The 11,859-nt window shown below is 43.6% G+C and overlaps 1 protein-coding gene across 2 annotated transcripts in view; it reads left to right on the top strand.

Annotated features, from left to right (window-relative positions):
* Window positions 1–5,161: 5,161 nt before the first annotated feature.
* The window catches only part of LOC137802033 (equilibrative nucleoside transporter 1-like), a 14,959-nt gene continuing 8,261 nt past the window's right edge, over window positions 5,162–11,859 (top strand). For both annotated transcript variants that reach the window (XM_068599549.1, XM_068599550.1), the window contains exons 1-6: window positions 5,162–5,212; window positions 5,512–5,593; window positions 6,293–6,465; window positions 9,096–9,235; window positions 10,584–10,718; window positions 10,943–11,040. In XM_068599549.1, coding sequence (XP_068455650.1) covers window positions 5,187–5,212; window positions 5,512–5,593; window positions 6,293–6,465; window positions 9,096–9,235; window positions 10,584–10,718; window positions 10,943–11,040 — 654 coding nt within the window. In that variant the 5' untranslated portion in view covers window positions 5,162–5,186. The remainder of the gene's footprint in view (window positions 5,213–5,511; window positions 5,594–6,292; window positions 6,466–9,095; window positions 9,236–10,583; window positions 10,719–10,942; window positions 11,041–11,859) is intronic.

The following is an 11,859-nucleotide window of genomic DNA, read 5'->3' as shown; positions in this document are numbered from 1 at the left end:
CAATGTAGATTAAACCCACAAAGTAGGTTAGACCCACAATGTAGATTAAACCCACAAAGTAGGTTAGACCCACAAAGTAGGTTAGACCCACAATGTAGATTAAACCCACAATGTAGGTTAAACCCACAATGTAGATTAAACCCACAATGTAGGTTAAACCCACAAAGTAGGTTAGACCCACAATGTAGGTTAGACCCACAATGTAGATTAAACCCACAATGTAGGTTAAACCCACAATGTAGATTACACCCACAATGTAGGTAAGACCCACAATGTAGATTACACCCACAATGTAGATTAAACCCACAATGTAGGTTAGACCCACAATGTAGATTACACCCACAATGTAGATTAAACCCACAAAGTAGGTTAGACCCACAAAGTAGGTTAGACCCACAATGTAGATTAAACCCACAATGTAGATTAAACCCACAATGTAGATTAAACCCACAATGTAGATTAGACCCACAATGTAGATTACACCCACAATGTAGATTACACCCACAATGTAGGTTTGACCCACAATGTAGATTAGACCCACAATGTAGGTTAGACCCACAATGTAGGTTAGAAAACACAATGTAGATTAAACCCACAATGTAGATTACACCCACAATGTAGGTTAGAAAACACAATGTAGGTTAGACCCACGATGTAGATTACACCCACAATGTAGATTACACCCACAATGTAGATTAAACCCACAATGTAGATTACACCCACAATGTAGGTTAGACCCACAATGTAGATTAAACCCACAATGTAGATTACACCCACAATGTAGATTAGACCCACAACGTAGATTACACCCACAATGTAGGTTAGAAAACACAATGTAGGTTAGACCCACAATGTAGATTACACCCACAATGTAGGTTAGACCCACAATGTAGATTACACCCACAATGTAGGTTTGACCCACAATGTAGATTACACCCACAATGTAGGTTAGACCCACAATGTAGATTAAACCAAGAATGTAGATTAGACCCACAATGTAGGTTAGACCCACAATGTAGATTAAACCCACAATGTAGATTACACCCACAATGTAGGTTAGACCCACAATGTAGATTAAACCAAGAATGTAGATCAAACCCACAATGTAGGTTAGACCCACAATGTAGGTTAGAAAACACAATGTAGATTAAACCCACAATGTAGATTACACCCACAATGTAGGTTAGAAAACACAATGTAGGTTAGACCCACAATGTAGATTACACCCACAATGTAGATTAGACCCACAATGTAGATTAAACCCACAATGTAGATTACACCCACAATGTAGGTTAGACCCACAATGTAGATTAAACCCACAATGTAGATTAGACCCACAACGTAGATTACACCCACAATGTAGGTTAGAAAACACAATCTAGGTTAGACCCACAATGTAGATTACACCCACAATGTAGGTTAGACCCACAATGTAGATTACACCCACAATGTAGATTAGACCCACAATGTAGGTTAGACCCACAATGTAGATTAAACCCACAATGTAGATTACACCCACAATGTAGGTTTGACCCACAATGTAGATTACACCCACAATGTAGGTTAGACCCACAATGTAGATTAAACCAAGAATGTAGATTAGACCCACAAACGTTCCCAGGTTAGACCCACAAACATTCTCACATTAGACCCACAAATGTTCTCACTTTAGACCCACAAACATTCCCAGGTTAGACCCACAAACGTTCTCAGGTTAGACCCACAAACATTCTCACGTTAGACCCACAAACGTTCTCAGGTTAGACCCACAAATGTTCTTAGGTTAGACCCACAAAAGTTCTTAGGTTAGACCCACAAAAGTTCTCAGGTTAGACCCACAAACGTTCTCACATTAGACCCACAAACATTCCCAGGTTAGACCCACAAACATTCTCACATTAGACCCATAAACGTTCTCACATTAGACCCACAAATGTTCTCACATTAGACCCACAAATGTTCTCACATTAGACCCACAAACATTCTCACATTAGATCCACAAGCGTTCTCACGTTAGACCCACAAACGTTCTCAGGTTAGACCCACAAACGTTCTCACATTAGACCCACAAACGTTCTCAGGTTAGACCCACAAACGTTCTCACATTAGACCCACAAACGTTCTCACATTAGACCCACAAACGTTCTCACATTAGACCCACAAACGTTCTCACGTTAGACCCACAAACGTTCTCAGGTTAGACCCACAAATGTTCTCACATTAGACCCACAAACGTTCTCACATTAGACCCACAAACGTTCTCACATTAGACCCACAAACGTTCTCAGGTTAGACCCACAAACGTTCTCACATTAGACCCACAAACGTTCTCACGTTAGACCCACAAACGTTCTCACGTTAGACCCACAAACGTTCTCACGTTAGACCCACAAATGTTCTCACGTTAGACCCACAAACGTTCTCAGGTTAGACCCACAAACGTTCTCACATTAGACCCACAAACGTTCTCACATTAGACCCACAAACGTTCTCACATTAGACCCACAAACGTTCTCAGGTTAGACCCACAAACGTTCTCACATTAGACCCACAAACGTTCTCACATTAGACCCACAAACGTTCTCACATTAGACCCACAAACGTTCTCACATTAGACCCACAAACGTTCTCAGGTTAGACCCACAAACGTTCTCACATTAGACCCACAAACGTTCTCAGGTTAGACCCACAAACGTTCTCACATTAGACCCACAAACGTTCTCACATTAGACCCACAAACGTTCTCACATTAGACCCACAAACGTTCTCACGTTAGACCCACAAACGTTCTCAGGTTAGACCCACAAACGTTCTCACAGTAGACCCACAAACGTTCTCACATTAGACCCACAAACGTTCTCACATTAGACCCACAAACGTTCTCAGGTTAGACCCACAAACGTTCTCACATTAGACCCACAAACGTTCTCACATTAGACCCACAAACGTTCTCAGGTTAGACCCACAAACGTTCTCACATTAGACCCACAAACGTTCTCACATTAGACCCACAAACGTTCTCACATTAGACCCACAAATGTTCTCACGTTAGACACACAAACGTTCTCAGGTTAGACCCACAAACGTTCTCACATTAGACCCACAAACGTTCTCACATTAGACCCACAAACGTTCTCACATTAGACCCACAAACGTTCTCAGGTTAGACCCACAAACGTTCTCACATTAGACCCACAAACGTTCTCACATTAGACCCACAAACGTTCTCACATTAGACCCACAAACGTTCTCACATTAGACCCACAAACGTTCTCAGGTTAGACCCACAAACGTTCTCACATTAGACCCACAAACGTTCTCAGGTTAGACCCACAAACGTTCTCACATTAGACCCACAAACGTTCTCACATTAGACCCACAAACGTTCTCACGTTAGACCCACAAACGTTCTCAGGTTAGACCCACAAACGTTCTCACATTAGACCCACAAACGTTCTCACATTAGACCCACAAACGTTCTCACATTAGACCCACAAACGTTCTCACATTAGACCCACAAACGTTCTCACGTTAGACCCACAAACGTTCTCACATTAGACCCACAAACGTTCTCACATTAGACCCACAAACGTGGGTTTTGTGAAGTTGAGTTGTTGTCATGTTTTCCTAAGAATGTATAACATGTATACATTTTTTCTCAAATCAACACTTCTCTTCAGGAAACAACTTGGGCAGGTTTATGAAAAGGTTGTGTTTTTGTAAAATAACTGAAGCAGCGTGACTGCAACGCCACGCTGCTGCTGCTGGAGCGCAAAGCGAGGCGACGCTATGGCTGGAGTATTTCATCCAACGACTTGAAGCCTCTTGTTTTGAGTTTGTGTGACGCCGTCCGCCTTGCTCTCTGGAAGATCTCTGTACTCGTGCACCGCTGCAGTTACCCAGTTGTTCTGTTATCACATAATCAGCATTTACTCAGAAACAAAGTCCACTGAACTGACTGATATCAGAGGTCAAAGGTCACTGCAGGCAGAAGAAGTGATTCTGCTGAAACTGCAGAAAGACGAGAGGCAAATGAGAGGAGGAAGATCTCTGAGAGGAAGGAGGATTTAAAGTGACAGATACAGGAAGAAGTGACTGGAAAGAAGGGCGGAAGGAGACTTGAAGAGAGGATGAAACAAAGCGAGACAGAAGTCGTTTGTTGAGGGTTCAAGAGCTTTGCTGTTGTTGTGGAGAATCACTGAAGGTAAAACCTGCAGCTGCATTCTTTACTGTGACCGTAAGTTAACTTCATTCTGTTCTTGGTCATATATTTACTCAAATCTTTATTTTTCATGATTTGTGCAATTGAGTTTTGAGCCCATTTCGTTGTTGGTTTTAGAAAATAAAATGTAAATACAAAATGTCACAAAGGTTAGGGTTTAGAAAAAGGTCAGTTAGTAACCTCCAACTAACCTCTGAATGACCAGTTAGAGGTTAGTTAGAGGTTACTAGAGTTAGAGGTTACCACTGTTAGAGGTTACCACAGTTAGAGGTTACCACAGTTAGAGGTTAGTTAGAGGTTACTAGAGTTAGAGGTAACTAGAGTTAGAGGTAACTAGAGTTAGAGGTTACTAGAGTTAGAGGTTACTAGAGTTAGAGGTAACTAGAGTTAGAGGTTACTAGAGTTAGAGGTAACTACAGTTAGAGGTAACTAGAGTTAGAGGTAAATAGAGTTAGAGGTAACTAGAGTTAGAGGTAACTAGAGTTAGAGGTTACTAGAGTTAGAGGTTACTAGAGTTAGCGGTAACTAGAGTTAGAGGTAACTAGAGTTAGGGGTAACTAGAGTTAGAGGTTACTAGAGTTAGAGGTAACTAGAGTTAGAGGTTACTAGAGTTAGAGGTTACTAGAGTTAGCGGTAACTAGAGTTAGAGGTTACTAGAGTTAGAGGTTACTAGAGTTAGCGGTAACTAGAGTTAGAGGTTACTAGAGTTAGAGGTTACTAGAGTTAGAGGTTACTAGAGTTAGAGGTAACTAACCCTGTTTGCTTGCTCTAACTTTTCCGTTGTCACGTGTTTGCATTGAATGTGTGTCCACCAGAAGAAAGTTCCCTAATGTACATCCCATTTGCATTGTTTTCATTCTGAGCGACACATAAGAGGAACTGTGTGTGCGTGTGCGTGTGTGCGTGTGCGTGTGTGCGTGTGCGTGCGTGCGTCAGTGCTTCAGTGGATCAAACCTTGAGAACGATGGCCGTCAGCTCACCGACAGACAAGTGAGTCCAAGACAAGTTTCCCTGGTTGAGTTTGAAGCATTGGAAGCAGCAGGAAGCTGCAGCTGCTCAGACTCTGAACGTTTTAGACTTAGTTAATAAATGAGTATTATATTGACATTTAATACAGAAGCTAAAATCTACAACAGTTATTGATGTTTAGTTCTTCTTGGCCACCTTCAGTGGAGTGAAGACGCCGGCTGGCGGCTGTGAAGCTTTTCACAGAGAAACCGTCTCTTGTGGTTTCACATGAAACGATGAAACGATTGCTCATGGAGAGTTTTGAAAACTTCTTCCTGCAGGTGTTTTGGCGTCTGGCTGATCTTCTTCATGCTCGGTTTGGGGACGCTGCTGCCCTGGAACTTCTTCATGACTGCTACCATGGTACGACATCACTTCCTGTCTGATATCCATCCACACGTCGTCTTCTGCTTTGGATGGGCTTTTATATTGAAGGATGGAGAATTTAAACATTGTTCACATATTAAGGGACATTAATTTGAAGAATGAAGTGAATTAAACTGCTGTAAAATACTATTCTGTGTATTATATTAAAGTAAACGTTATGATAGCCAGAAGTTCTGCATATCTGTAATGAAAACTAAAGTGACAACATTTAAACTGTGGATTTTTGATATTAATCTCATGTTCAGACCCAAATAACCAGTGAATGTGTCTATCAAAACCAAAATGGTAACTTTTTAATATGTTCGCAGTGTCGGCGTAATTTGTCCACAGTGTAGGCGTAATTTGTCCGCAGTGTCGGCGTAGTTTGTCCGCAGTGTCGGTGTAATTTGTCCGCAGTGTCGTTGTAGTTTGTCCGCAGTGTCGTTGTAGTTTGTCCGCAGTGTCAGTGTAATTTGTCCGCAGTGTCGGCAGTGTCGGTGTAATTTGTCCGCAGTGTCGGCGTAGTTTGTCCGCAGTGTCGGCGTAGTTTGTCCGCAGTGTCGGCGTAGTTTGTCCGCAGTGTCGGCGTAGTTTGTCCGCAGTGTCGGTGTAGTTTGTGTTTGAAAGGGTAAATGTCTGAAATGAACCAATGGGACTGAGTCTGGACCTCAGAGAAACGCTTCTGTCTGTTTTCAGTACTTCACCCACCGTCTGAAGGACATCTCATTGGTTGATTCTTCAGCCAATCAGACGGAGGCATCTGGTGAACATCGCAGCCTCCTGGAGGCCAAATTCAACAACGTGATGACGCTGTGCGCCATGCTGCCGCTGCTGCTGTGCACCTGCCTCAACTCCTTCCTGCTCTCGCTGTGAGTACTGCAACCCACAGCACCAACGAAGAAGAGTCTTTCCTGTTGGAACCTTCAGAGTGGGCGGGCGGAGAAATTGTGATGTAACACTGTAAATAAAAGCCCAAACTGCTGCGTTTGAATCTGTTGAACACCATAAGTAACACACAAAGTATGATACAACACCATAAATAGCACACAAAGTATGATACAACACCATAAGTAGCACACAAAGTATGATACAACACCATAAGTAGCACACAAAGTATGATACAACACCATAAATAGCACACAAAGTATGACACAACACCATAAGTAGCACACAAAGTATGATACAACACCATAAATAGCACACAAAGTATGATACAACACCATAAGTAGCACACAAAGTATGATACAACACCATAAGTAACACACAAAGTATGATACAACACCATAAGTAACACACAAAGTATGATACAACACCATAAGTAGCACACAAAGTATGATACAACACCATAAGTAGCACACAAAGTATGATACAACACCATAAGTCAGACACAAAGTATGATACAACACCATAAGTAGCACACAAAGTATGATACAACACCATAAGTCAGACACAAAGTATGATACAACACCATAAGTAACACACAAAGTATGATACAACACCATAAGTCAGACACAAAGTATGATACAACACCATAAGTAACACACAAAGTATGATACAACACGATAAGTCAGACACAAAGTATGATACAACACCATAAGTAACACACAAAGTATGATACAACACCATAAGTAACACACAAAGTATGATACAACACCATAAGTAACACACAAAGTATGATACAACACCATAAGTAACACACAAAGTATGATACAACACATGGTGAATCATTTGTTTTGGTACAAAATGTCATCAATGTGCACAAACGTATCCAAATGAGCATCATGAAGTCCTCGCCTGAAGGTTCTCTGTTCTGAACCCTCAAATTTTGTTGTGTTATGATGTTCACATGTTGTGTTATGATGTTCACATGTTGTGTTATGATGTTCACATGTTGTGTTATGATGTTCACATGTTGTGTTATGATGTTCACATGTTGTGTTATGATGTTCATAAGGGAGAAGGGGAGGTGAGGGTAACTGGTGAGGGTTACTGGTGAGGGTAACTGTGATGGTAACTGGTGAGGGTTACTGGTGAGGGTTAATGGTGAGGGTTACTGGTGAGGGTAACTGTGATGGTAACTGGTGAGGGTTACTGGTGAGGGTTACTGGTGAGGGTAACTGTGATGGTAACTGGTGAGGGTTACTGGTGAGGGTTACTGGTGAGGGTAACTGTGATGGTAACTGGTGAGGGTTACTGGTGAGGGTTAATGGTGAGAGTTACTGGTGAGGGTAACTGGTGAGGGTTACTGGTGAGGGTTAATGGTGAGAGTTACTGGTGAGGGTAACTGGTGAGGGTTACTGGTGAGGGTAACTGTGATGGTAACTGGTGAGGGTTACTGGTGAGGGTTAATGGTGAGAGTTACTGGTGAGGGTAACTGGTGAGGGTTACTGGTGAGGGTAACTGTGATGGTAACTGGTGAGGGTTACTGGTGAGGGTAACTGGTGAGGGTAACTGGTGAGGGTTACTGCTGAGGGTAACTGGTGAGGGTAACTGGTGAGGGTTACTGGTGAGGGTAACTGTGAGGGTTACTGGTGAGGGTAACTGGTAAGAGTAACTGTGAAGGTTACTGGTGAGGGTAACTGGTGAGGGTTACTGCTGAGGGTAACTGGTGATGGTAACTGGTGAGGGTTACTGGTGATGGTAACTGGTGATGGTAGCTGTGATGGTAACTGTGAGGGTTACTGGTGATGGTAGCTGTGATGGTAACTGTGAGGGTTACTGGTGAGGGTTACTGTGATGGTAACTGGTGAGGGTAACTGGTGAGGGTAACTGTGATGGTAACTGTAATGGTAACTGGTGAGGGTAACTGGTGAGGGTTACTGGTGAGGTAACTGGTGAGGGTAACTGTGATGGTAACTGTGAGGGTTACTGGTGAGGGTAACTGGTGAGGGTAACTGGTGAGGGTAACTGTGATGGTAACTGGTGATGGTAACTGGTGAGGGTAACTGTGAGGGTTACTGGTGAGGGTAACTGTCATGGTAACTGGTGATGGTAACTGGTGAGGGTAACTGGTGAGGGTAACTGTGAGGGTAACTGGTGATGGTAACTGGTGATGGTAACTGGTGAGGGTAACTGTGAGGGTTACTGGTGAGGGTAACTGTGATGGTAACGGGTGATGGTAACTGGTGAGGTTACTGGTGATGGTAACTGGTGAGGGTAACTGTGATGGTAACTGGTGATGGTAACTGGTGAGGGTAACTGGTGAGGGTTACTGTGATGGTAACTGGTGATTGTAACTGGTGAGGGTTACTGGTGAGGGTAACTGGTGATGGTAACTGTGATGGTAACTGGTGAGGGTAACTGGTGAGGGTTACTGGTGAGGGTAACTGGTGAGGGTAACTGGTGAGGGTTACTGGTGAGGGTTACTGGTGAGGGTAACTGGTGAGGGTTACTCTGCGAGCCTCAACGCTTTGACCCTCTGGCCGTGGCAGAGGGAGCAGATGGGTGGTGCTCTAATTCTTCTGGATGTAACCCTCCGAGCTTCTTCTCCCTGTGTCAGTGTTCCTCAGCGTCTGCGAGTGATGGGCAGTCTGCTCGTCATCATGTTGGTCTTCATCGCCACCGCCGTCCTTGTCAAAGTTCCTCTGGAGCCACTGCCCTTTTTCTCCATCACCATGGTGAAGATCGTCATCATCAACTGTGAGTCTGCTACTTGTTGACTGACTCCTTCATTCATTCACTCATTCATTCTTTATTAGGGTTCTAACCCGAAGAAACATGAAACATGTAGAAACTTAAAATGATGTGCACGTGTTCACCCAATTGGCCACATGGTGTCACTGTTAACGCCCCAAACGGTGAGGCCACGCCCAGGCCTGGACTGGGACAAAAATTCGGCCCGGGACTTTTTGGTCCAGACTGGCTCACCGCAATCCGCGCACAGATACTGTGCCAACTCAGTCCGTTGATGTACTGTACATATAATCCCACGAGCCCTGAATAACACTACTATACTGAATAATATCAATAATATAGTCAATGGGTTGGCTTGGGGTCTCTGGTGAGAGAGATAATGTACTGGGCACAAACCTGGAAGTGAAAAGTAGAGAAATAGTATTAGGAATTACGGAATATGTTTGAACACCCCTAATAGGTATGCAGATGTTTAGTTGTAATAGTGGTTATTCAGTGTTTTATTAGTTTTAACTCTATAATGTGAAATGGGTCATTGTGTCCTTGTCTCTTATTTGATGTAATTTGATCTGAAAACTTCCATAAATAAGTGTTCAAAAAAGTGAACACTTAGTGCCCGCCCCCCCTCCCTTTCCCCAGTGAGGAGCCACTCATCAGCCAATCAAAAAAAAGAAGAAATGGCTACAGCCAATCAAAAAAACGTATCTTTTGTATGTGTTGTATCCGGGTAAGATGTAATGACAGGCGGGACTGAAGCCGTCCGGCAGCACGTATTTGTCGTCATCACCGTCGTCTCTCTCTCTCTCTCTACTGCTCATAACAAACATGTTTATTATATTTCTGCTCTTAGCAGCGTCAGTATTGACGACCGGGCCTGCCATACGGCCACTGGGCCACTGTGTTCATATCGAACGCGGCGCAAATATTCGCGTCGCGTTTACTGTGTCAGTTTACTCGCTTGACAAAGCGTCTTTACGTACAAAAAAAAAAAAAATCAGCCACTGCCGTGCCGGCCCGTTACTGACCGGCCCACCGGGAAAACTCCCGGTGCTCCCTATGGCCAATCCACCCCTGGCCACGCCCCACACTCTGTAAACCCCAATTGACTTGAAATGTGACGCACATGTCCGGCTACAACTGATTGGACCATAGAACTCCGCCCACTTAAACACATTTTCCTTCCAAATTTTCTGTGGATCCTTATTGGACGAATCTTATGAAAGGTTTGGAAAAACTTTGGGATACCTGATGTAGTTTAAGAGATATCGACCCGGAAACTCCTGAAGAGCGTCGAAAGGCTGGAACAAGTCAACAACTCTCTCTCTCTCTCTCTGTCTTTCTCCCCCCCACCTAGCCTTTGGGGCGGTGCTTCAGGGCAGTCTGTTCGGGATGGCCGGTCAGCTTCCTGCTTCGTACACAACTCCCATCATGAGCGGTCAGGGCCTTGCTGGCACCTTTGCTGCCTTTGCGATGATCTGTGCCATTTCAAGTATGAAGACCGACTCTTTTCTAACGTTCTGACATTGAATCAACATCAATAACCCAGAAGCATCTCATGACATCCCAGTTAGGCTCCTGAGAGAAGTACACAAGAATACATCTGTATTCATGATGTCAAACATATTTTATGTAGAACTCAGTCAACACTTCTTCTTCTTCTTCTTCTTCTTCTTCTTCTTCTTCTTCTTCTTCTTCTTCCTCCTCCTCCTCTAGGTGGCTCAGAGCTTCAGAATGCAGCGTTTGGTTATTTCATCACGGCCTGTTTTGTTATTTTTCTGTCTGTCCTCTCCTACATCGTGCTACCTAGACTGGTAAGCACACACACACACACACACACACACACACACACACACACACACAGTTAAAATAACACGTATTCACGAGAAATCCCCCTAACACACGGGTTGCATGTGTAAGTACGTGTCTATTTACTAAGGTCTAACGAGACAAGAACATACTACTACTACCACTACTACTGCCACTACCACTACTACTACTGCCACTACCACTACTACTACTACCACTACTACCACTACTACCACTACCACTACTACTACTACCACTACCACTACTACTACTACCACTACTACTGCCACTACCACTACTACTGCCACTACCACTACTACTACTGCCACTACCACTACTACTACTACCACTACTACTACCACTACTACCACTACCACTACTACCACTACTACTACTACTACCACTACCACTACTACTACTACCACTACCACTACTACTACTACCACTACTACTACTACTACCACTACCACTACTACTGCCACTACCACTACTACTACTGCCACTACTACCACTACCACTACTACTACTACCACTACCACTACTACTACTACCACTACCACTACTACCACTACCACCACTAACACTACCACTACTACTACTACTGCCACTACCACTACTACCACTACCACTACTACTACTACCACTACCACTACTACTACTACCACTACTACTACTACCACTACTACTACTACCACTACCACTACTACTACTACCACTACCACTACTACTACTACCACTACTACTACTACCACTACTACTACTACCACTACCACTACCACTGAGGTCTATTGGAATACACCTGGCTGCAGTGCTGAAGAGAAACC

The sequence above is a fragment of the Clinocottus analis genome, unplaced genomic scaffold (assembly GCF_023055335.1).
Source record: "Clinocottus analis isolate CAN_PGR_092001 unplaced genomic scaffold, fCliAna1.0.p SCAF_48, whole genome shotgun sequence".
Taxonomy (NCBI): domain Eukaryota; kingdom Metazoa; phylum Chordata; class Actinopteri; order Perciformes; family Cottidae; genus Clinocottus; species Clinocottus analis.
Note: the sequence above shows the minus strand (reverse complement) of the source record. Positions and strands in the feature narration are given on the sequence as shown.